The following is a 27,213-nucleotide window of genomic DNA, read 5'->3' on the forward strand; positions in this document are numbered from 1 at the left end:
GCATTGAAGTAATCATTTTCATTTAAATGTACAGCTTGTACTGCTTGGTAAATTAATTCAAATGGTTTTACTGTTAAGGGAGAAAACAGTCCAGTCAGTACCTTTTTTGATTGTGAATACCTCCCACATATAAAGCAGAATGACCGAGGAGCTAATTTGTGGTGCAACGCCAACACATAATGGAACACCTCACACTAAATATGAAACAACGAGATTAACTTTAGGCCTCCTACAATGTCTGTTTGAACTTTTACATCTGCTGAAAGAGAAGAAAAATCTGTCCTAATTCCTGTAAAACTGTTCTGGATTTTCGCAAAAAGACCTCTTTTCTCTATCTATACAGCAGTGTGAAATTACAAATTAGAAACACAATTTTCTCATTATTGTTGGATACAGATGATGGTAGTGACTGTATAATAGAGCACATTCAAAAACTGAAAAACCCTTTTTAATGATTTTCTTCACACAAGAGTCTGACCATGCTGGGACTTTTGCTTTGCGATCACACTAAATTGTCTACTTTTGGGTCAGGACTGCCATTGTTTGAAATATTGTCAGGGTCTGTTATCTCGCCTCCTGAGTCTGTGGGTGCTGTGCAGCCTGTATCTAAATCTATTGAATTAATACTGCTGTGAAGGAGGTGGGAGCCAGAACCATGGCAACCATCAGCTCAGATTAGAGTGGGACGTTAGCTGGCAGGAGACATGCGCACGCACACACACACACACACACACACACACACACACACACACACACACACATGCAGTACACAAACAAATCGATATCTGTGTGTGTGTTGCCAAATAGAGCCTGACCCTCTCGACCCTGACAGATACAGATGTTCATTTATTGGTTGCACTGATTGAATCGAGGTTTTCCTCTCTCCCACAGAGATACCAAAGCCTGTGTAAAAGGTTTAGAAATCATATTATTTAAAGCTGCTTTGCTGCAGCTGCTATTGATTAATATAGATTTTTTTTCTTTTTCTTATCTGCTGTTCGAATTATTGTTTGTTGTAATTTGATAATAAGGTATTCCCTTGCATTTCCTTTTCCTCTCCTCATTTGCTATGCTCCATGTAGGAGACCTTGCCGCAGCGCCCTGAGTTTGATTCCAAATGCTACAAAATGCTATAAAATCTTTTATGCTGCTTTTATCTGAAAGCTAAGATTCACAAGCAGCAGTGAACGCCATAATTTAAAGGGGGATATCTGGGTGTCCCTAGTATATTTTAATTCCAAGTAAGGGTGGCACGAGAAGCAACAAAACTGTGCCAGTATAGGTTGTTTTCTTGTCTGGTCTTGTTTATCTTGGATAGGTCACTGTCAAACATTTTTGGCTTTAACGCAACTCTCTTCTCTGGCAGGATGATGAGGTGGTGCTCCAGTGTGTGGCCACCATCCAGAAGGAGCATCGCAAGTTCTGCCTGGCAGCTGAGGGACTCGGAAACCGTCTCTGTTACCTGGAATCTACATCTGAAGCTAAGGTGTGTTCAATTATGATTTTAAGGCTTCTGTAGATATTATGAAGACATAGCAAGTCAGTGTCAGTTTGGCATGAGACAAGCAACTTTACAAAATATATTAAAGAGAAACTAAAGCTCCAGCTGAAAATCTATGTTTGGGTATTTAGTAGTGTTATTGATTGATTCTGGTATTTGAATTCTACATAATGTGCTATAAAATGTATAGTGACCTCCCTTTACTGGTTGAAACCTATGTGGTGGCAGCTTTTGTCACCAACCAACCATGGCAACCTGACTATAGCTGCTCATGGCTGGTTTGCTCGGCCTCTCTGAGCCACAACCACATTTGTAAACTTTTACAAACGGCTGTGATGTGCTTCTAGTGACTGTTAAAGCTCCAGTGGACTCTATGTGTTTCCAGGATGGACTCAGAGAGTCTGACAGCAGCTGCTCATGGCTGGTTAGCTCTGTTAGGTCTGATTGACAGCTGTCACTCTGGTCGCTGTTAACCTCCAGCATCACACACTAATTTATTTATGAGGTTTTAGTTACACTTTATTACCTTTATGTCAGGGAACGTCTTGATTTTTCTCTCTTTTGTAACCTACAGCCCAATGTCAATTGTTTAGGCCTATCCTCACTCTCCGCTAACCATTTCAACTGCTTACTTTAAGCTATTTCAACCATTCATCTAACCATTTCAACCTAATGTTTTGAACTATTTGCCCTTTTTACTTTTAGCTAACTATTTCAATCAGTTCAGGTACCCCCCCGGTTGTGAATCACGGAGTTAGTGGACACCGAACAGGATGATAGAGGACAGCTGCCTATGATGGAATGGGGATTTATATTCAGCAGAGACACTGAAATGTAATTAACTGAGTGCAGCTTACTTAAAGTCTTGAAATTGTCCCAGATATGAATATTCATATTTAATTTTGTGAAAACTAGACATGTTCTCAATCAATTGTTTCTGACAACAGTTTTCCTGTCCTGTGTCCCCTCTAAAGAAATTCTCCAGTAGTTGGATCCCTGAACAATTAAATTTGGATCTATCCTCTTTTGAAAAAAAAATTCTCCTGCAGTTAAATAGATGCACAAAAAAAAGGTTGCAGTCCAGTTTTTTGTCTTGGCAATCTCTTTTGTGTGTAATTAAAAAAAACACTTGTGATTTCTTTCACTAAAACCCATCTGTTTATCCTCTCTGTCTCTCCCACTCGCTTTTATTGAGATGAGCTTTCCTGTGAAATAATGGGGGTGAATTAGAAAGTGCACATTCTGCTCAGACCCTGTAATGCAAAGCACATCTACTTAGATAAAAAACAATCTCAAAATGGGTGCCTTGGTGGTGCGGAGGAACTCCCTCCCCCACCCGACACACACACACACACACACACACACACACACTGAGGCGGTCCAGGTTCAGTTCTCTGTTGTGGTGTTTCCAGCTTGGCCAGAACCCCAATAAACACAAGTGACAGTGTTAATGGGGTCAGTTATGGATCAGGTACTTGTTTCTGCACTGGTGCATCCCAGTGGTTTGTCATGGTGCCTAGACAGAACAACAAAAAATATGACATAGAGGATGATTTTGACCACTTTTGTTGTTTTGGAGTGAAGTTTCTTATTGTGACTGTGTTATTAAAATTAGCATTTTGCTGCCTGTGGTGTTGTAGCGACACAACAGAGCTGTCAGTACTCTGTTACACGTCTCATTAATCTTCTTTTTGAGATACTCTATGGTCTTCAAAAAAAAAAAAAAAAGACATGTTGAAATGAAGCAGATTGTGTTGGCTCTGGAGAATATGCTTCTTAATAGGAACATAATTGTTGTATATCATTATGTGCATCATTAGTCACAACATTTCTGAGACATTTCAATGGGCGGAGCAAGTTTGTTGTCATTCAGTACTGCAGATGTACGTGGGATAGACAATGCAGCCTATATATGCATGTATACTGGTGATGTTCTCAGTTCTCTTTTTGACATAACACTAACTCTATGTGTCCTTACAAGTGATAATCACATGATCACAACTGTAAAAATAAAACTCTCCAATGGCAGGTTAGGATGTTTTTATGAGCTGGTCATTTCAAGTAAAGCCTGATTTAATTGGACCACTGAGCATTAAGACTTTGAATAAAACTTAGGGATGTGAAGGCTTGTTTCTGTTCACCTACCTCTGCAGAATTCTTGGCAGCCCATCACTAACACCTCTCTCTCTTCTTACCTTCGTACTGGTGACAATGCCTCGGGCCTCCTTGAGTGTGAAATGTGGCTGAGTGTCGAGGGTGACGGCTCTGGTTTGGCACAAAGGGAGGGGCTGTCATTTGCTAGCTGATCTCAGGTGTTGACACCTCATTTCCGAGACTCTAACGAAGCCTGGCTGCCTGCCGCTGCTGGTAGAGAGAATAAGTCTAGAGTGAAACATTATGTTGGATTCAAGATGAGTTCTGGGGCAGTGTTTTGATTATGATGTTGCTCCACATAATTACTACCGTAACATATTGTAAGCTTGGGCCATTACAGTAGTATCATTCATTAAAATACCATAGAATTAAGTACTGGATGGCAATAGTCCATATTCTTTTAATTCCCATGAAAAGACCAAACCATAAATGCGTTGGTTCGACATTCTTACTTCCCCAGACTGTTTTTGTGGCTTCAGAAGTGCATTTGTTGATGTAAATATTTAAAACAGGTAATGAATATATACTTTATATATCATATTTTATTTGTATTTATATTTTTAAATATAATACAAATTCTGAACATAATTCTCTCAAAACAGCTGAGCACTGTAGTTTTTAGAGACTGTTACTCAAATGGGAGTAAATGGTGAATTTGTTGGGGACAATTTTTTGTCATGGATTAATATACATTTGGTGCACTAGTGAGTATTAACAGGATGGTGTATGTGGGACATGCTAAAAAAAAAAAAAAAACCTACTGTGCCCATGTTCATCATAATGAAAGAACATGGTCAATAACAATCAATAAACACAGTTCAACAGTGCAGATTATTGATGGGTTTTTAATAGTTCTTGTGGAGGCTATGCAGAAGTAGGATCAATTCATTGTTTGGTTTGGTCTTTTAATGGGCTTAGTTGATAATAACAAAAATATAGAATATCACCAGACTTTTAATGTGCTATAGTTCTATTAAACGTTTAGAAATGAGTTTTATCAGCTTACATGTATTTTATTCTGGAACAAGAGGAAGTTAATGTTAATTTGTTGTTAATTTACAACAGTATATGACCCTGAGAAGACCGAATAATTAATTTTATTTCACTTTATTTTATCTCTTTGGGATAGCTTGCATATGAGTAAGACTTCAGATTGTCAAATGCTGTTTAATCTTTTGAAGAATTATTTTACTACTTTACTTTACTTTTTACAGCTTATAATATTGAATTGAATCAGGCCCCCTATCCAGTATAAAAAAAATTAGACTTTCTAAAGGTCACTGTGACCACTGAGACCGTCTTTTTCTATTTCCAGACAAGCGTGAATGTTCAGTATGTCTGCCCAACCCTGGAAGAAGTATGATAATTGGAAAATTGGCAGTGAATAATTCATAAGAGGTGTAAGATCTGCAGCAGGTTGCGAATTATCACTGAAGAAGGTCGTATAACACCACAGGTGTAGCTGCATCATGTCATGTTGTGCCCTCTCACAGGCAAAAGTAAATATTCAGCTTGCCCTGTCTGAATGTTTTTGGTAAGATAACCAGATTTTGGAGTTGCTAGCCTTTTATAAATGTCTTTTCCCCAGATATTTCTTGGATTTTTCTGTCACTGGAAACCTCTTATCTGGGTGTAAATGCAAATAAATGATGAATATCTGAGTGGACAATATTTTTCTTCCGGCTGTTGCAGCTCACAGAACTGGACACATGCACACAGTGGTGTTGGAGAGTCCCATGAATGTTTGTGTTGAGTTACAGAACCGCGCCATCCTCATTATCACCCAGCAGCCCTCCCCTCTGCTCACATTTCTCACTTCACTGCAGAGGTCGAGGGTCAGCGGGTTGTGTTACTGGGTCAGGGCAGGCTCCCAACACTTTAACTTATTCCTCTTCTGTGTTGGGGATAGATGGATAGTAGTGCATGTTATGTGAAGCTGGCTATTGTTATGAAATAGAGATAAACAGTGAGTATGAACTAACTAATATTAGGATCATTCAAGGATATGAAGTCAGGGATATGAACTGATATGAGGGTGCGTGGGAGTTATTGGGCTATGGCTAATTTGTTTGTTTACGTGTTGTTTACACGTCATGTCATTGTAATGTTAATCAACAGTGCCATCTAGCACTAACAAAGTAAATTAATTTTGCATAATTGGACATGCAGATGCAAGTAATGAACAGGTCCCCAGGTCTGCCTCCGAACTGCTTTTGAGTTGCCAGTAATTTACTAGCATTATGTAATTGTTCAGTGTGATCAGTTATTACTAGCTAATTTATTGAATCCTAGCAGCCATGCATTTAAAGTTTGAAGACAAACTTAAACATTTTGCTGAGAGTGAAAGCCAGATCTGAAGCCTAGAATAGAGAAGAGCCAAAGAACACTGTGCTAAGGAATAGGCCAAACTAATTATTGGTCATTGCCGCCTTGGGCTGCACACCTTTTGACAGCCCTCCTCATAATCCCCAGCAACTCGTTAGCAACACACCCATGGCAAAGAAGTTGCAAGTCATCAGAATAATTTATGAGTACCATTCCTCACTGAGCAGATTAATCATTTCAGCTTGTCTCTTGTCTCAGATCAGAGCCTGCAATTAATGTAGTAACCAATTACTGGTGTGGAAGTAAATATGAGAATGAAGTTAAATGTTACATGCATATGTGCAAATGTGTTTTTATTAGCATTTTACAGTAATTTATCTTTAAGATACATTTATTGGGGCACATGGTAGCTCACAGCGTGCACCCCATGTATGCTGATTCCTTACTGCTACTTCGCCCTCTCTCTCTCTCTCCCCCCATTCCCTGTCTATCTTCACCTGTCATATAAAATAAAGGCATAAAATGTCCCAACATTATCTTTGTAAAAAGATACATTCATCAATGCTATCTTCAAGATAAAGTGAAAAGAATACATAAGCCTTATCATTATTTAATGTTGTTATACAACCCTGTGTTGTAAAATGGTAAATAAATCTACCTTGTAACCTTGCACTGACACCAGAATTAAAGTGAAAGATGCTAGAGAGTAGAAAAATGTGTATACAGTATACAGGCACCAAAAGTATGTTTATGGATTTGGTAAATTAGAAATATTCTGGTGTCAGTTCAAGAAGTTGCTTTCTAAAAATGTTTAAATGTATATTTATTTACTGTGTCATAACAGGCCCCAGTTGCGAGCTACTTTAGACTGACACTGCGGTTATTATTTAGGTCACCACCTGCATGTCACAGTCCATCAAATGACATGGATACAAGGCACGATAACCATGACAATGTCAATGTGCACCAAAAATGTTGATAAAATGATACAATTCTAAAAGTCTTAAATTTGATATGTTGAGTCTCACAATATGCCACTGTCATGTCAAAAATCTGAGTTCTGTACGTCAGGGAGTTTGAGTGTAACAGCATACCCTCGAGGCTACACAGGTAACATGAAAGGACAAAGACGGAGTCAAGGAAAAACTCCTGGCACATTTTTATACCCAGGAGAGGAGCCTGTTTTGCTCAAAACACCTTGTCATTGCCTTTTCAACTAATGTTTCTTTCCCTCTGTCCCTTCGTCCTCCTCTCCTTGCTACCCTCTCTCCCTTCTTACTTCCTTGTCTTTCTCTCCTTCCATCCTGCAGAATGTTCCTCCAGACCTGTGTATTTGTAACTTTGTGTTGGAGCAGTCCTTGTCAGTGCGGGCCCTGCAGGAGATGCTGGCTAACACTGGGCAGAACAGCGAAGGGGTGAGTACTTCCCTCCTTCCCACTGATACCCCATTGCTCTCCGTCTCATGTACACAAACACACCCCAACACTCAAACAGATCAATTTGTAGTCTACCAGTAGCACAAAGTGCCCTTTTTTTTTTTACAGTATCAGTTAGAAGTCTCACACTTTATTTCTGTATAATACTGCTTTTTATATGTACTGGGGCTTAAGATATGTGTAACAGAATAATTCTCTTCACTACTGTTTTCCAGTTAACATAATTTAGCTAAAGGAATATTAATTGAGCGAACTTGAATAGAAATCCCTCGCTGGCAGAACAGTCACAGTACTGGAAATGCACTGAATCTGCTTAGAGGAAGCTTCTCAGTTCAAATACTGGAAACTGGCCTGATTGGAAACACTTCAGGCATTTTTTGAGGGCACCCAATCAAGGCCATGGAACCGCCATGATGCTTTTGCTGTTGTTCCCAAAATGATGCATTTAAATGCTGTCAGGTTTTTCAGAAATATAATCCTGGAAGCAGCACTTCAGACAATGTAAATGATTTGGAAAATGAAATATACTTTAGTTGTATGTGCTAACAATAACTAGCAAGTACCTGTTGGCTCTGCTACCTGGATCTTGGCCATGATGGGTGCAGCAGAAAAGTACATCCAATGTGTCTTCAACTGCAAAAATATTTTTAAGTGAATAATTGACTATAAACACAAACCTGATCTTCACAGTTACTTAACATTGGTACTTTTGCCTGCCTTAAATACCAACTTGTCACATTATAAAGACTTTTCTTTACTTAAAAGTAACTTTTTAGTCCTTTAAAGTTACAAACCAAATCACCTAAGCTACAATACCAGAACACAAAGAAATAGACACAACAAAAAGTTTTATTAGGAGAAATATTGAAAATGCTCTGCAACATCAGTTGAATCCCCTCTATATGGGTTGCTTTTGTTTTGAAAGGATAGTCTGAGCAAAATGTAGTTTTCTTTCCAGCTAGTGAGCTCTTAAAATATGGAAAGTTAGAACATTTTAAGCAGGACAGTAAAAAAGGGTAATAACTGCAGTGGCTATTTACTCCCCGAATAAGGCTGCCAGATCTAAGATATTTAAACTGACAAATGCTTCATTGACAGTTTATTATTTTGCACAAACTTCAAACTATTTCAACAGTAAATTTGGACTTTGATAACTGAATATGTTTAAAAATCAATAAGTACGTTGGATCATGTCCCAACAGGATTTACAGCAAGCAGACAGACCACACCTAGCAATACTCTGAACTACTACAACACCAAGAACTGCAATTGAATTCTCAATTGAAGCTGTCTCTTTTCATTCTCTGTTACACATTCCTGTTTTGCAAAAAAAGATCAGAAGGCTCTGATAATGAAAGGCCGTCATGGGTCAAAGAAAAGAGGGAAATTATCTGTGAGTGCTCTGCTGCATCCACAGCCTCCTTTCTCCTCAACCTCCACTCTCTTGATTTACACTAAACAGTGTGAGCCCCTTCCTCTCGGCTCTGGTCCAGCTCACCTGGCATGTTTATTAGAGCAGGTAAGTAATATTTGATCGGGCAGACACCTGTATTGCCACGGGGGTGTCGTCGACAGCAAAGAAGCCACTCCAGTGGGATGCGTGTGGTCTGCTAACCTCTGTCAGATGCTCATATTCACTCATGCTGCTGCGCTCTAACAGAGTCATTTCATGTGTCATTTAATCTTATCACCCAGCACTTCTAGATCCAGAGTGGGCGGTCAAGAGCTGGAAAGGGATGGCATCACCCCTGTTTGGATGAAATGTTGAGACCTCTCCTCCTAATATGTTTTGGGAAAAACTGAGAGAAAACAGTGCTTAATTCTTGAATAGATCCTAGCATTAAATCTGGACAAATAAATCACTACAAGAAACTGCTTGTTAGTGGTAGTGTTTTTTTACCATCACTGTTCCTGCTGGTTACACGTGGTCTGATTTGATTTTGAAAGCATTTATCAGTTAATAGGCCCAAGTGTTACTATGAGTCAATACTTAAGACAGACCACTGATATCTAGGAACAGAGATGACAAAGCTATGGTGGCATGAATCATTGTGCAGTCCAACTGCAGCAACTAGAGAAACCCGAGCACTACACAGCATTACGGTGCTATTTGTAAAATCCCATAATACTAATGCAAGATAGCCCAAATTGTGTGTTGTGATGGGTGTCTCTGGCTACCACTGTACTTTCATGCACAACATAGCCCTCTGGCACAGATGGTTCCTTAAGTATCTTATTTTGTATACCGCTTGGGTCCTGTCTACTGGTGTTTCAGGCCTGCATTGTTATTAGCCTGGGTAGCAGATTTGTTTTGTGCTCAAAAGTGCAACATTGTTGGCTGGCCTTGTTTGGCAAGACAACATGATGTTGGCTAGAATACAAACTCTCTGGTAGCTAGGCTAATAAATTACCCTCCTCTTCCTTTCCACTGCAAGGGCCCATTTCTCTCTATTGTTGCTCTCAAATTTGTGTAATTGACTGCCATACGCCCCAATAACACATTCTTTTCATTTGTATTTGTGTGTTACTAGAGTGCTGACCATGAAAAATGGGTAGGTCCATCAGTTTGTTCATCCATCATGTTGTCAGTGTGCATGACAGACTGCCAAACGACGGGGTTGAACTTCCGGCACTTTCACTTGAAGTGAGGCCCATTTCTCGATTGCCATAAAAGCCGCATTTATATCGTGTACAGCATTTAGTTTAAAAGTCCATGGCAGGTACTACATTGTGGGGAGATATTGAGCTAATGGTAATACATTTCAATTTTTCCACCTCACCACACATTGTGCAAATGGACATTAAAAAATACATTTATTTCTGTGTAGACCCCCTCTGGATAGTAAATTATGCTTTCACCTCACCGTAGCTCAACATATTCTCTTTTCCTCAGCCGGTCGGAAGACACTCAATTAGCTCGTCACAGATGTCTCTGAACTTTAAATTATGGCAATCTTGAAATAGACATCTATCGGTGCTGTCACCTTGTGCACGGGTCACATGTTTTGCCTTGCCTCTGAAGACTACTTTGTGTGCAAGTGTGCAAGCACTTTCAAGTGATAGTGTCTGCTTCGCATTTGCTTAAGCTAATTATTCCCCTTTTTTTGCTTTTAATGCAACAGATTAAAGCCTTAGTGTACAGCTTAAAATGGTTCATACATACATATACCTATATTATCATTACATTTTGCAAGGTAGGAATGAGTAATACTAATTTATCTAATTTACTGAATCTAAATGAAAGGATCGGAAAACCCACACGTTGGCAGAAAACTCACTTTGTGGTTTGGGTGTGCTGCTCTGTTTTCTCTGGGTTTGGTCTCTAACATCAGTAAATTTGTACGGGTATTGACACGAGGAAATGTCCTGAAATCAGTTTCGATTTCAGAGTCTTCACATGGACTGTTGAGCAAAGCTGTCACACGTGATTCAAGGACTATTTATCTGTTCTTCTTATAACTCACTGGATTGCCTGCACGCTACACTTCAGTTTTATTTTATTTATTTTTAATCTTTCACCTGTGCTTTTGGATTTTTAGATGAAAGCTGTTTCTTTGTTTTCTCTTAATTGTCACATATTAAACATCAGGTTATACATCATATTTTGATGGACTGTTGTGAAGTAAATGTAAAGCAAATGATGCACAATCTCTGTCTCATTATCCAGATGATTTGAAGGACAGGGCATTGGATATGTACATGAGAATCAATATATCAGATGGTACTTAGCAAATGAGTCTGGCATGACTCCCTTCTTCATGGCCTTGAAAAATTGACTAGTGTGCTCTTTCCCATGCTCAGGCTGTTACATATAAGATAAGCTATTGGTATTAAGTGAACATTTAGGTTAATTACTTAGTCATGGTTTGGTGTAATGGCTATGTCAGGCTTTAGAAAAGAGGAAGCAGACACTGATTCATTTCTTGAAAAAGCTAAGCAGGCAGAAAGACCAGCCACCAAAATGTGATTTAAGAAGTTTGTATGTTATACTGGCCTATACAATGCTTTTAAGGTAACCAACAGAAGAATAAAACAATTACATAAATGATTATGGATGTGGATAATGTATTAGAATTGTTAAAGTTTAATTGTTATAATTTAAGTAAAAGCGACGCCTTTTTGCTGGTTGCAGCCTTTTTCTTGTTGTAAATTAGCTTTGGCTTTGATAAGTAGTAGTATCACTTAGGTATCACTTTGGTTTTTTATAATATATTTAGTTTAACTTTGTAGTTGTACTCAGATTACAGTAATATGAGCTATACATCCTTTGGGCATTTGACAACTGGGCATCAGTGGTGGCAAGTAACTAAGTACATCTACTTAAGTACAATTTTGAGGTACTTTGCTGGAGTATTTTCATTTTCTGCTACTTTATACTACTGCACAAAACTTGCATAGGCTATATTTTTATGCTGATAATGACTCTACTTGCAACAGTTTTTCTACGCAGTTTTCTATTTTTTTTTTACTTTATCTGTATTAAGCAAGGAAGAAAAGAAGCCGAGTCAAGCTGTATGATAATTAATTAAACATGTTACAGTCTGTGGATATTATAAATAGACAAATATATAAATTGATAAGTAGTAGGATAGCCATGATATGCTCATGTTATTCGCTACTGGACAACAGGTAGGTTAAAAAAAACAATACAACAGGTGGCATAGATGACAAGACACGGAATCACGTATGGCGTGATGAGGTCACGAACTAGTGTTGCTACGTGAACCTAACGACCGTGAGCGTTAAACGTTCAAAGCTAATGTTACAGTTTGTGAATGTAGGAACCGTTTAATGTATTCTGTAGAAACTTCGGTAGTACAGCTCAACTTCTCAGCAACAGCACAGAAGAATTTAACGTTGATGTCAGGCATGTAGAACAAAAACACGACTTGTTACAGGTAAAGTCCAACGCATAAAAAAAACAAAAATCAAAGATGGCGCATAATTAATGCGGTAATTTAGCTCATCTTTATTATAATGTTCATTTTTTGTTTTGATTGTTTTAAAGAGGTGTTGGTTCAACTTTATGGTGATCTTATGAGGCTGTTTATGGTGCTGTTGTATTATACTGTGAACAGAAGTTTTTATTAGGTGTTACACCTATTTTTAGCCAGGTGTAGCTTATCTACACTTGCAACAGTGTGGTGTCCAGCCATCTTTCAATACACTCAAATGCCTGTGATGGGTGCTTCCCTTTAAAGCCACCCACAAATATGATATGCTCATCCGAGTTAATCTAAATTGTAGGACACTTACTGACTTTATCTTTGCTAGTATGCAAGTATTAGTCAGAGCAGTGTGCGCTGAGTGTGAGAGACAGAAATCTACCAGGACACAAAGGATGATTTCACTGTCTGGCTATGTCCTTGTGACGAAATGTTGGCCTACGAGCAAAAACCTTTGCAGTATTCATTTAAAACATAACTTATTGTACACACATTCACATACAGTATATATGCAAACACACCCACACAAATGTCTCTGTCTTTGTTTTTAACACAAATGCACTCCTTAGTAGAAAGCTTTTTAGGATATCGTACTTACAACTGGAGAGGCACCAAACCAAAGGTCACAGTTCCTGGCAGTGATGTGTCAGCAGGACACCGGGCCTGAAATACAGGCTCTCTCTCTCTCTCTCTCTCTCTCTCTGTACCCCCTCCCTCGCTCCCAGCTGTTGCTGGATACTCTTCCCATTTTTCTTTTGATCGAACTCTGTTTCCTTTTTAGTCTGTCTTATACAAGCCATCTGGGAGATACTTGGTAGCCAAAAGAGAATCAGCTTGGGATCATGTTCAGGGGACAGTTGGGAGTTCCCTGTAGGTCAGTTTAAATGTGACCCCACAGGCAAACACACAAATTAACACTGACAACTGGACAAGAAAGAGGATAGCCGACATCTATTGCTTATTGTATAAACACTGCAGTGTGCGTCATGGTTAGCACAGTCCCAGTCCTGGGCTTCGTCCCAGCTGTTTCTTTGAGATATTGTTTGTCATTTCAAAAGACAAGAAACACAAGACATATTGGTAGACTCGACACTGTAAATTAACTGTAGGCGAGAGCAGAGTCTCTGTTAATTGGCTTAATAATAAACATATCCCCATTGACAATGAGAACTATGTATGAGAACTAGATCTGTGACTATTGGGCAAAATTGCCCTCTAATTTAATCCAAAGTTTAAATTTAATAAAAAAAACCTTAAAGAAAACTGTCAGAAATGTATTAGAAGCTTCTAATGGAAAAGGATGTGCCATGTACACATTCAATCACAAGTCTTTAGATTAAATTGATTTGAAAGTTACTGCTGTAGGCCTCTCCCACATTTGTATCTGTTGTATAATTATCTATTGATACAGAGATGGTTTGACCTTTTCTTTTTTTTATAATGCCGCTAGAGGTTGATTAAAAGGGTAAGTAAAATTGTCTTTGAAATCATATCTTTTATCCCTTTTTGCTCAACTATTTCCTCACATTTCCTCAGCTATTGTGCTAGAGTATATCACAATTATTCTTGTTTGTCACAAGAATGGGCAACCTGTCTAATGAGTGTGGTACTGTACATGTTTGTGTTTGTTGGTTTGATTGATTGTGTGTGTACCTTTGTGTGTTTCCCTCCCCGTTTCTTCATCTGTTTCCTGCTTGCACTTGGAATGGAGGTCCGAAGTTTAAGATACTTTATCCATTCAGTCCCAATGCACTTTACAATCACAGGGTCAAAAGCAGATGGAACTTTTAACTTAAGACCTTAAATAGAGGTTACTAACGGCTGTAGATCGTGTGATGGGTCCAGAGGTCAAGGATCCTATATGACCACATGATGATAATGTATTACTTGTGTATTTCCTGGCAGGCGGGTCAGGGCGGTGGACACCGGACCCTCCTCTACGGTCACGCCATCCTCCTTCGCCACTCATTCAGTGGTATGGTGAGTATCAACAAAACAATTTGATGATTCTTCAGTAAAGTAGTGCTTAGTGGCACATGCTGAAAGAAGAAACATACGTGTATATAGTATTTATATATTCATGACCCTTATTTGTTAGAATAACACAGAAAAATGGGATGAAACAAAGAAGCTGAAACTAAAATCCACTAATGTTTGGTATTTTAACACTAACTTGACAATAACATTGTTGTTAATTAATTTTCCCAATCAACTTATCAAATAATCAACTAATTATTTTAGCATTACATTTTTAGGTATAAGTCTATATAGTTATTTGTTATTTTTTTGATCTGCTCTCACTCTCAGCTTTTTTTTCCCGTTGACCTGACACTAATTCATTTTTCACTCACTAGTACCTGACCTGTTTGAAAACATCAAGGTCTCTGACAGACAAGCTGTCATTTGATGTCGGACTACAAGAAGATTCAATAGGTACCGTATGACTAACAGGCGCTTGGTTTTTACCGCTTTTAGTTGAACTCAGTCCTTCTGAGTAGCCATTTCAGGTCGACCTAACACTGACATGGAATCAAAAGCTATGGGAGAAATACTGTAACTATGTTCTGTGCTACACTTGACTTATGAACTACAGAAATGCTTAAGGCCATTCGCTTAATGCTTAAGTGGAAATGATACTTCAACTGCTACTTCAGTCTTCCTCATATGATGGCTGTTTTTATGCTTTTTGCTATTCAGACTAGACAGTTGCTTTAACAACAGAGAGGAGTCCGGATTATCTAAAATGGCACATGTGTGACTGTGTTGGACGGTAGAGCTTCCCATATGTATGTATGTTTGTATTTTACTTTATTATCAATATATGGATAATGTTTTTGTATCTGTAGGAGAGGCTTGCTGGTGGACAATCCACCCTGCGTCCAAGCAAAGATCTGAGGGAGAGAAAGTCCGTATCGGAGACGACCTGATCCTTGTCAGTGTGTCGACAGAGAGATACCTGGTAGGTCATGTCCTCTCCGCTGTAGATCCTCTCAAACTGACCTTTAACTGAAGAGTATCAGAAAGTTGAAGTTAGTTAAGTTAAAGTTTTTTGTTGGTGTGCAAAAAAATAGAGATTGAACTAAACCTCTAGGAAAATTTGACATTATGATCAGTTAGCATTTTGATTTTGATGCCATTAACCAAAGCACTCCCAACTCCTGGTAGGAGACGGCATTATATTGGAGCATTAATCAACAGAGAATCATCTTAAACTCGCCACACACTAGAAAGAAGTTGCAGTTTTTTAAGATGATGAGCTAATTGCAGCTCAAGCTATTCTCATTAAATCAGCAGGCCTCAACTCGGTTTCTCATTTCCAGATAAGAGGTTTTTCTCTCATGAATATTTACCATTTTTCAGACAGTCAGGGTACATCAAATACAGTCTCTTGTTTCCGATGCACACTGTATAATCTCTCATTTTCCTTTGTCTGGTTTGCTTGTCAGATCTCACTTCATTCGGATTTTCTCTGCTGTTGTTTTCTGGGCTTTCTTATTTCTCTGCCAGTTATTTTCATGTCAGAACAGAATTGTATTCCTCTGAATGCACAAGAGTTTAGAGGCAGACAATGCACAAATTCTGGAGATTATGCGCCCCACATAGCCAGAGTTATCTGCTTTGGTTCTCTGTCTGTCTCAAAAAGGCACTTTGGAAAGTCTCATAGCCATTGGATAGCTCTGATACCCGTCTCACTCCAGCCAACTTCAGAGTGACAAGGCAATTCAAGGGGAAACCGTTAAAACTTTACACTGCTATCTGTAATGGGAATCTGATTACTTGTAAAGCCCCCCCCGTGCAGGTTCTTTTTAAAAATATTTTTTTTTGGGAAGGCATCCATCTGACTGATGAGCTTAGAGTTAATGCTGTCTCCCTCATGCAGAGCTATACACCCGACCTCAATTAACTTACTAGGTAAAGAGAGAGGAGAGGGAGATTTCAAGAGCGAGAATGAGAGGTAGACAGAGAGAAATGGAAAGGAGGAGGGACAGCGACGTGCCACGCATAGGAGAGTGAGCAGCACTGGCTTCTAGTGGATGCTATGGCCCTTCAGGGAGGGAAATGTGCAATTAAAGCAAAACTGGCAAAGAGCCAGACTTTATTTCCTCCAATGGGAAATCTTCACCTGAATCAGCCTGACAGAATCTCAGCTTTTGAAGAATGAGACACATCAGAAATTCAGGCAAAAAGCAATCGTCAGTGCTCCATCACTGTGAACAGTCGTAGAGGTTGTGACGCAGTCTTTTTAGGCGTTGATGTCTTTGTGTCCAGTTAGGCTGATTTGTGTCAGTAGTTTCCTTTTGCTCTGCATCTGGTGTTTAAGGCTGGTGCCCAAATATCAGGACAATAAAATTAATCATATTAGGGAGAGCTAGAGCACAAAAAGTTTGACTTCATACAATACAACACAACAGGGAATGTTGTACTGAAATACTTGTACTGTGCATTTTTATAACACCAAGATAGACTATAAAAACACTGAATGGATGGTTATATTTGGCCCAAGAATAATGTCAAAGTACATCATTTTCAGGGGAGTTAAGTGAGATGGAACAAGATGTACCATATTTACATGTAACTGGTACATAGCTGAAGGCTGAGATCATTTTGAGCTTTCACTCGCCTCTGAATCCTGCCTGTAGTGAAATGGGAGCCACTCCAAGTGTTTCTGCTGGAAGGAATTATTGTTGAGGATTATCTGGACATTGCAATATGGAAAAAAAACCTGATGTAGCAGTGCTGTTTAGCTCACAGCGTTATAACACTGTTTGGCAGCTCCAGAGGAGAGACACAAAGTTGTTTTATTCTCTTTTCAATCCCAACACTGGGACATCTCATTCCTCTGTGCTGTATTGCTGTATCTCAGTGTTTGTCCATGCTTCCCTCTTGCTAACACAACTACTTCAGTGGCAGTCTCCACCCTTCTGTCTAAAGCCACGTTAACCTGCTTCTCTCTTGCAGCACCTCTCTGTCTCCAATGGCAACAACCAGGTAGATGCCTCCTTCATGCAGACGCTGTGGAACATCCAGCCTACCTGCTCTTCAGGCAACATGGCTGTAGGTAAGTTCAAGACCCCAGCAACAACAGCAGCAAGCACTCTGTTTCTTTTTCTCTAGATGGTTGGTCAATAATAGTCGAGTATCTTGTAACACAATGTTGTTTTTCTTATTAATAGGGTTTTTGGTTGGTGGCCATGTGATGCGTCTTTGTCATGGTCATGATGAGAGCTTGACTATCCCGGGAGCAGACAAGAGTGAGGAGGAGCAGAGGTTAGTAGATAATTAGCTCATTCATTCAACTAAATGTAGTTATTGTCCAAGTTGTCTTGTGACCAGTTAATCCATATTCAAAATCATTGAAACTAGCAAATTATGAAGTAGTTTTTGGGGATCATAAACAGAACTATTGTTGTTCAACAATTATTATCTAATTGTTGAACAACAATAGTTCTGTTGGGTGAAGTGCTGTTTGATCAAAGGGTTTGTTTGCCAGCAGAATAGGACCTCCGGTGTGTGAATGGATATAACGGTGTGAAAAAATTTGTGTCATTATGAAGCTCCAAAAATCCATAAATGTCAGAAAATCAAATCAATTGTGGGTGCTTTTTTCTGTGTTAGTTTTTGACAAGGAGCGCTTTACTATCCTTTAATAACATTTTAAGGGATGTGTTTTCACTGCTGACTCTGACCTCTGACCCCATGTTTGTGGATATTTTCTACTTCCATAACCAGTATGACAGTATCAAGCTAAAATACAAACTAACTAACTTGTATGTCACAAAATTCTAATTATAAATCATAATTCCAGTGGTAGTGCATTCGAATATTTCTTCCAAATGCTTGGGCAGTGAGACTTAATCAACATTGTTGGTATTTCCTGTGTCTGAACTGTATCAGTAGCAGAAACTCTTCCAGTTATTTTATTCCCCCTGTGACTTGAAAGACTCCCACTTGTGTCTTTGTGCTCTCAGGATAGTCAACTATGAAGCGGGAAAGGGAGCGTCAAAGGCCCGCTCACTTTGGAGACTGGAACCTCTCAGGATAAGGTGAGATGAGACACAAATACACAAACATACTGAATAAAATAAACTCTGAAAAGTAAATAACATAAACCCGACTCTCACAGACGTGCTGTCTTTTAGTGAGATCTCTTCATGGAGAATAAAAAGAATTGGTGCTTTATGTACAGATGTCACAGATACTGTACTGTAGGTTATGAATAACTCTTCAATTATATATAAACGTCAGCTCCCGCCTCCCTGAACTGTTGCTACCAATTAGTTGGCAGAGCCCTTAAAAAGGCGAGGTTCTGTTTACCATCCCTTTCAATCTACTTCTCTTGCTCTGTCTATCACACCTTCTTCCTCTCTTTCCCTCTTTAACTGGCCACCCACGCAAATTCCCTCCTGTCACATCGTCTGCAGGCTCTCACTGGGGCTGCCTGTCAGAGTCTGTACACTTTGAAATGGCGCAGGTGCATCTATTAAGGCACATGTTCTCCTTCTTGGCTTAGGGAGGAATTTTGAACAGTATTTTCAACCCTGCATCGTTCATATAGAGAACATTAAGCCCCACTGACAGTATGATAGTTTAACTCTATCTATTTCTCAGTTGACGTTCTCATTCCACTTGCAGATTGGTTTTTACAAAATTTTTGAAAATATTATAATTGGGTCATTTAATCTGCAATGTAGAGTGAAATTACTCTTTATATGTTAGTTTAAAAAGAAAATAAGGAATTCTTGTCAACGTGTAAATACATGTATATCAGTGGCATATTTTTTCATTCATTCATAAAATCATCCAAGATTTTGAAAGCTTAGCTCGCATGAATTATATTGCTAGAGAAGCTGTTGTTTTGTTAGTTGCCTCCAGAATTAGGGCTGCTAACATGGCTCAATGTTAACAGCCTCAGAAGAATTGACCTAAATAGTTTCAATAAGAAATTGTCTAATTTAAAAATAATCTAAGTAATAACTAAACAACAATTTAAATCTTACAGGACAATTGATGCAAGCTTTCAGTACTTCTGAGTTTTTGTTATTCTGTGTAACAGACACATTTCAATCTGTACCAAAAAAGTACTGGGAGTTGTGGTACCCAGAATAGCACAACACTTCTCAGAGAGAGTCTGAGTTTGTCCAAATTAAAATATTGACTGCTTTGCTCTGAAAAACAAAACAGAAAAAAAAACTTATTTTCCAGAAGGTTTTGTTACAAAGTCAGAGAAGCCTGATATTATTGTCTGTCTACCTGTCGATTGCAAAATTGACATAACAATCACCTATATAAGGTTTCCAGTATTGAAGAACACAGACTATCCAGTCTTATATGCATAGTTTCTGACAACTGTACTCTGCGTTTAGCTGGAGCGGTAGCCACATTCGTTGGGGTCAGGCCTTCCGACTACGCCACCTTTCTACTGGCCATTACCTGGCCCTGACTGAGGACCGCGGACTGGTCCTGCAGGACAGAGGGATGTCCGACACCACATCCACTGCCTTCTGTTTCAGGCCGTCCAAGGTCAGTGCTCGCTTTCCCTATATAAGCATAATTCATTTATTCTATTTTTACAACTAGCTCTGATGTGCCCCTTGAGCAAGGCAGTTACACTATCTGAAAGCTTCCCCGGGTGTTGATGTAAATAAATGTTCCTAGTCAACCTCATTAAAAGAGGACTCAAAATATCTTCCCCTGACTACTTCATCAAAGACTCCCGAGATGGGTCTGTAAGCTCTTAATGAGCTCATGGCTCGCCACAATAAATTGACCTTTTCACAGCTGCTGAGTAGACAGCATTGTAAATGTTGGAGCAAACATTCATGTTGTCCACTGGCCTAATAGCGACTGGCTGGGATGTAGCCATTTTCAATTAGAAAGTCAGAAGAAATTTACCACCACAGTATTAGGATTCACTGTGATGCATCGGGAGATTTTCAGGGTACCTACTGTATTCTTTTTTTTAGCCTTTGCTTATTTTTTCCCTCAATTACTCACCCTTTTTTATCCCACACTGTGTTTTGAACTCTCAATGTGAGGGCTGTTTGGTTCTATTGTTTCAATAGTGTGTGTTCCAAAAATAGTCACACTGCCAAAAATAACCCGGAGAAAGGAGCACATGGTTACTTGAAATTCAAACTGAAAGCAGGTATTTTAGTGATGTTGTTCAGTGACGCTCAGATATGCTGTGTTTTCTTGTAAACTGTGCAAATTAGATGTAGAATTTAATGCAGGAGAAAGATTGTCTTACTGTTCACAGTTCTATTTCTTGCTTGCCAAATAATGCAATTATTTCCTGTTTTAGCTGTTTTTAGAGCCTCTACCTTCAGTACATCTAGCAAATTTAGAACTGGATACTGTAGGTCCTGATATGATAAGCTAAAGCTTTTATGTGTACATGTTTGTATTGGACCTCCCTCACCTTTACAAATCTAGCTAAAAATATGCAAAAATATCTATAGTAGATTTCCTGAATTTACTGTTTGCTGAATAAGTAATCCTACTTTATTATCCTCTGTTGAAATGGCTACAGCCACATAAGCAGCACAGTGCCATGAGTCACCTTCACAGAGTACCATTGTGTCCCTGTAGATATCTTTTATCTGCAATAGGTACAGTATAAAATCCTCCTGAGTGCTGTCCACTTCGGAGGCTTTAATTTTCCAACCCATCCCACTCCTGACAACACAGTGTAATTGCCCTCAGTAATCACTATTCCTGCAGGACCCACAGGCTTTGTGGGATTACTAGGGATTCATGCTTCTTTGGAAGAAAAAATAAAGATAGAAACTCTTATTTTCTATATATTTCATCACCTCCTCTCCCTCCCCCATGGTACACGCAACCCAGTGCCAGTCAGTTCCTGTAGCTAAAAAGGTCAATGCTTTGCCATGTTGAACATTGGCATTAATATGTTCCCCACTACTTGCTGTCGACTGAAATCAGCTGCATCGCTCCATCTCTGCAGAGCCAAAATGTAGCAGAGCTAATGAGGCCAGCAGCAACCTCCTGGCAGGCCAATGAATGCACTCTCCTCAACCTGCCTCTCTGATTAGCATCTAATCATAATATATCTTCATTTGTCATATTTCAATGCTTATGTGTTGTGTGTGCTGCTTTTCTCTCTGTGTATATTTGGTGATGTGGGTATGTGCCTTTCAATGTCAACACAACAGGAAAAGGGCGACTTGGGCCCAAAGAGGGACATCGACGGCATGGGAGTGCCAGAGATCAAGTACGGAGACTCTGTCTGCTTCGTCATGCATGTGGCGACAGGACTCTGGCTGTCTTACCTGGCACCTGATGCCAAATCATCTCGCCTAGGACCCCTGAAAAGAAGGGTAAATAGGTTAAAACTTTTCCCGCAGCTTCCATTTCACTGAATCCTTCCAGAGGTCAAATTAAAAGGAATCATTTCAGAACTTATGGGAACATTATTCCCATACACATCAGAAAGACTTTAAATTCAGTCATCATAAGCAATGTTTTTTTAAATGTAAGACAGATAGTGCAAGATTTATATTTATGTGTACTAGTCATAACAATAATAGCATGTGCCTGTAGAAGTAGTTCTTGTTTTTGTGCTCAGATAGTTTTTTGGTTTTAAGTGCACGTACAGTAAGAAGTACAAGGTAATGCATATAGTTTCCTTTACAGCAAGAGTTGTTACTCAGTGTTTAATGACTGAGAAACTTCCTTTTGTTGTGCAGTTATGTACGTACACTGTACGTAATTTCAGCGTAGTTGCATTGTGACAAAATTATCATATCCGAATGTCAATTGAATGTCTAATAAATTGTCGAATTCAATAATTGCAATCAAATTGTCATGGAAAACGGACAAAATGAGTTATAGATTATATGTTATACGAAATAGTCAGACAAAACAAACATTATTTGGCATACATTTTCCATATTATTTGAAAAAATACAGGTTTTTCATTCATAATTATTTGTGGTCTTTGGGACATATTAGTCCTTTAGAAAAATGTTGCAGGCTAATCAGACATCATAGGTGAAAGTGCATGTTGCATAATTATGAACCAATCACAGCACTGTTGCATAGTGATACAAATAACTATGTATATGGTATCTGGCATCTGTCTACTTATGTGTTTACAGTAAGATACAAAATGCTTGCCATAGCTTGTCTCCAACACCTCGAAGCCCATGTTAACAGTAACAAATCACACCCGTGGGTTATATGGTCATTTGAACACCTACCCCGCCCAGGCAAATATTTATTTTCCACCCTTCTTCAACCTGGATACTCTTGATGCAACCCCACCTCCCCCGACATCGACCTGTCCTGGACACATGATGTAGCAACCCATTTAAATGTGATAATGGGCCATGTAGAGGGTGACAGTTAGTTTTGGGTGAGACGGGGGGGATTAGGGTGGCACATGAACGCTGCTCATCTCTGGGCACATCTCCAGGGACATCAAACGCCATCTCGTGCTGGTGCCAGGCGGTCCCTGCAGCCTTGGCAGCATGCCAGTGCACCTGACATGTTGGAGGTGATGGCCAGTCTACACTTAACCCAGCCCCCCACCTCCTCCTTCTTCTTGATTATGCTGTTGATTACAGTGAGTCAGGTTTCACTGAGCTGTAGTAAACCCACTAGCTGAAGGAGACTCTCCCTTCACACTTACCCTTACATACTTAAATGGCTTTTCTCATAGCCTCTGATCAATAGCTTGCAGAGTATCTGCTATAACTTTGCCGTTATATCTGAGAATCATCAGAGAGCCATTTTGCCATAAGGCTGTGATTGTGTATTTCTGTATTGTATTGTATAATAAAATCACATATGATATACGGTTCCATTTTCAAAAGTCTGATTGGACGAAAGGACATTTACTAACACATGGTTGTTTTATTGCCTTATACATTTGATGGTGTGCGTCCTATTATAATGATGAAATGCATATTTCTGTGTGTGTGTGTCTGTTCCGGTGTGTAGGCCTGCCTGCATTCTGAAGGCCACATGGACGATGGGCTTATCCTGCAGCGCTGTCAGCATGAAGAGTCTCGGGCTGCACGCATCATCCGCAACACTACGTTCCTCTTTACCAACTTTATCAAGTACCTGTCTTCTCTGTCACACTCACACAACATGACCAAACACCCACACAATGCTAGTTCTTGCTCGATCTATTTCATGTTTAGCAGCTTGATTCTCCTTCTTGGTCATCCCTGTCCCTCCCCCTCAGAGCTTTGGACATCACAGCGGAAGGTGAGTCCATGGCGGTGGCCGGGTATGTTGAAGAGGTGCTGCAGACGCTGAACGACCTGATTGAGTACTTCCAACAGCCCGATTCAGAACTGGAGCACGAGGAGAAGCAATGTTGTCTCCGTTCACTCATCAAACGTCAAGACCTCTTCAAGGAGGAGGTGAGAGCGGATGATGTGTCTAATTAAGAAGCTCTAACAAAATGCTGATTCTTTGTAAACCAAAAAACTTTTAAACTCTTTTACCCACTTGAGACTGGAGCAGCTTCAGTTTAGATGTATCAAGATGGCAGTGGAGAGCATTTAATGTATATTATACAGTATTCTATATAGCTTTTGTTATGAATTTATTTTTAAATTCTTATTTTTAGGCAGTTATTGGAAAGAGGGGTGGTATGACATACAACAAAGGTATTTTTTCAAGTGTTTTAAGTATATTTTTAATTTAATAACACTGACATTCAACTGACCTTCTGCAAACCTTTGTTTGCTGCCTCAAAACCTAAGTCACAGTGGAAATGTTAAATTACAATGAGACTTTGCCCTGGCTAAATAAAAAACAAGGTATATTTGTCTGGCTTCCTTTATGTGCAAGGACATTTCTCGCTTGGAAGATTTCCATTTTTCATCTTAGAGACCAATAAGCAATCAAAATAAACCTGGAGCATGTTGTACACCTATCCTACCTTAGTGTCTTTAAATACAACCAATGAACGTAATTTAACTTAAACTTCACCCCATAGAGTAATTAAAAAAAATATATTTCAAAAATGAATATACATTTGGTGAAATGAGGTGAATCACAGATTATTTATGGCCTTTTTATTAGGGCATGCTGGCCCTCCTGTCCAAATGCATCGACCGGATGAACCTGTATGACAGTGCTGCCCACTTTGGAGAGATGGCTGGGGAGGAGGCAGGCGCAGCGTGGAAGGACATTCTCAACCTCCTTTATGAACTCTTGGGTAAGTGGGCCTAAGTGATGGATCATATGAAATATCCACATCTTCTGTCAGCACTGTCAGCTGTTGACCCTGGGTAGACATGCAGTATTAATCTTCCCCTAGTGTCTTCACCAAATCCTCCTCCTCTCTTTTACACTTCACAGTCTACAATTCTTATCTTGCCTGTTTTCCTCTCCTCCTTCCTTCCTTCCTCTGACCTCCATAAACTCCCTCAGCCCTACTCTTGTTTTCCTCTATGCCACATCTGGAGTTCACAGCTGGTGATAGCTTTTACATGACATTTATATGTAATTATTTGTGACAAGGGAGTGCAGAGAGAAGCAAAGACAGAATGTCTCTTGTATTCTTCTTGCACAATCTACTCTGTCTTCCATTTAGGTCAAATATTTCTCTGAGATCAATGTGAGCACATTACAAAGCATTCAGCCGCATATTTGATGAAATAATGGTGTCATTAACAAAATGCCAGCCATCACAGGTGCTGGCATTATCCCATTCTCTCAGGGCCTGAATTGAGTCATGAAGCTATGACCCTGAAAAGTTTTATTTTGGACAACTTTTTCTTGAGTAGTTTGTTTTGCTGTCAGTGGACCTTTCCCATCAACAGCTTCCCCTCGGCTCACCTTGACTGCCCTTATATTCATCATCACCTCCCCAGCATGTACTCCCACATGCACACATACACACATTAAACACACACGCTCAAAACCCACAAATAACACTCCTCTGAATACACTCCAGCCTTGCCCACAGAGGGGTCACCCCCAAGGATACAAAGGCAGTCTGGTGAAGCAGGTTTCGCATGATGAATTGTGCAGCGACCTTGTTCTCCTGACCTCCTCTCCATAGTAACTCTGTTGCAATTCACCTAGTTATTAGTGTAAGTTAACTATCCATTTGGTCAACCTACCTGTTTAATGGCGAGGACATGGACCATTCATACATTGTGTTAAATCATCAAAAAGAAATGGAAAAAAGAAAAAAAGATGCCTGCACACTGACTGAAAGTAAAATAGGCTCTTCAGATGTTAAAAGAATCCACTTATTACATCTGCAAATCATTACAAATGTAAGAAATGTGACAAAAACACAAAAAATGACTTAAACCTAGATTCTACACATAAATTGTTTCACAATTGTTTCTTTTCATTGAAATGTTGCCAGTATTAATATCACTTTCATACTTGATTTAATAGTAGTTAATAATAGAAGTTTCTATATCACTTAATATAGGCTATGCTAATGTAACCATTATTTGAAGTCTGTAGTCCGTCTAGCCTCAGGTTCCTTCTCTCTGTCTCTGACTTTTAATTTCACATTCACATCATTCACAGTGAACATCCTTGCTCTTGCCTCGTGGTGTAGCTCTATCCTTGTGTTCGTATTGAACGATAGCTTTCCTGTAAAGGTAGAATTAAAAGAGATTAGACACCCATCAGTATTCCTATGGCACAAAGTGATGTTAAATTGTTTCACAGGCATTATCAGTTCAGTGTCCCTGAATCCTAATGGTGAAAAATGAGACAGTAAAGTAATAAGGAGACTTCATAATGTCACCACGGTCGCAGAGAAAGGGCATGGCGGAACGCACCTCAACTTTTTGGAGAGTAGGGAGCGCCTGACTTCACAGTCACTTAAAAACCTTTACCATGTATTTTCTGTCAGAAAGACTTCAAAATAGTAGATGTCAGGTGGCTTCACAGATTTAATTAATTTTAATATCTACCTGTGGACCAAAGATGTCAGACAGTGACTTTATGTTCACAGGAGAATGATGGACTATTTTCCATTAAAAGTAATTCTGTCTGCAACATCCACTGTTGGATCTAATTTTACACCTTTAACCATATTATGTACATCTTTTCTAAACTATGTGTATTTTCATTAAACCTTGAAAACGTTGTCCTTTGTTCAGCCTCACTCATTCGCGGGAACAGGAACAACTGCACCCAGTTTTCCCGCAACTTGGACTGGTTGGTCAGCAAACTGGAGAGACTGGAATCTTCATCAGGTATTGTGGGAAACACATTTTTTCACACCCTCTGTTGAAAGAAATCGTTGAAAATGCTCCTCTGATGCTAAGAGCTAGTCTATTTGTTATACATTTGTTCAATAATAATAATAATAATAACAAATATTTTGTCTGACCTCTCAGGGATCCTGGAAGTCCTCCACTGTATCTTGGTAGAAAGTCCAGAGGCTCTGAACATTATTCAGAGAGCTCACATTAAATCCATAATCTCTCTGCTCTACAAGCATGGACGGAACCATAAGGTGGGCGGAAAGATGAACATAGTACCCTAAATTTTAGCTATGGGTGGTTTAGACTGAATGGTGATTGGCTTTGACTCCTGGTGCGATTCCACGTGTAATTGCTCAAATAGGACTATTATATTTTACCCAGTGTGATACTGTTATTGTTAACAAAGTAAAGATATTGCCTTGCTGGCGTCCAGTGAGGCTGTCAAGGTCATAACACATCAGAAAAACAAATTGTTGAATGGGTGAAAAATGGATACACCACTTTGGTACCTCTAGTGGTACTAATTTAAAATGTTAATTTTGGCCTGAGAGTGTTTTCACACTTGGCTCATTATGAAATTCATATTATGAATTATAAAGTGTGCTCTTAGCAGACAAAACAGAATTTTACAA

General features: G+C 39.3%; 1 protein-coding gene across 5 annotated transcripts in view; it reads left to right on the forward strand.

The window, feature by feature from the left end:
* The window catches only part of ryr3 (ryanodine receptor 3), a 111,578-nt gene that overhangs the window by 14,509 nt on the left and 69,856 nt on the right, over positions 1-27,213 (forward strand). For 2 of the 5 annotated variants that reach the window (XM_051409995.1, XM_051409997.1), the window contains exons 2-17: positions 1,367-1,486; positions 7,291-7,395; positions 9,948-9,968; positions 14,268-14,342; positions 14,717-14,795; positions 15,209-15,321; positions 17,322-17,421; positions 17,537-17,630; positions 18,332-18,406; positions 19,727-19,883; positions 21,536-21,700; positions 23,325-23,446; positions 23,575-23,755; positions 24,423-24,558; positions 26,474-26,569; positions 26,714-26,832. In XM_051409995.1, the coding sequence (XP_051265955.1) occupies positions 1,367-1,486; positions 7,291-7,395; positions 9,948-9,968; positions 14,268-14,342; positions 14,717-14,795; positions 15,209-15,321; positions 17,322-17,421; positions 17,537-17,630; positions 18,332-18,406; positions 19,727-19,883; positions 21,536-21,700; positions 23,325-23,446; positions 23,575-23,755; positions 24,423-24,558; positions 26,474-26,569; positions 26,714-26,832 (1,758 nt within the window). Of the gene's footprint in view, positions 1-1,366; positions 1,487-7,290; positions 7,396-9,947; positions 9,969-13,812; positions 13,828-14,267; positions 14,343-14,716; positions 14,796-15,208; positions 15,322-17,321; positions 17,422-17,536; positions 17,631-18,331; positions 18,407-19,726; positions 19,884-21,535; positions 21,701-23,324; positions 23,447-23,574; positions 23,756-24,422; positions 24,559-26,473; positions 26,570-26,713; positions 26,833-27,213 lie in introns of all 5 variants that reach the window. The other 3 variants (XM_051409998.1, XM_051410000.1, XM_051409996.1) reach the window with 2 other exon arrangements.

Source organism: Dicentrarchus labrax, unplaced genomic scaffold (assembly GCF_905237075.1).
Source record: "Dicentrarchus labrax unplaced genomic scaffold, dlabrax2021, whole genome shotgun sequence".
Lineage (NCBI taxonomy): Eukaryota > Metazoa > Chordata > Actinopteri > Moronidae > Dicentrarchus > Dicentrarchus labrax.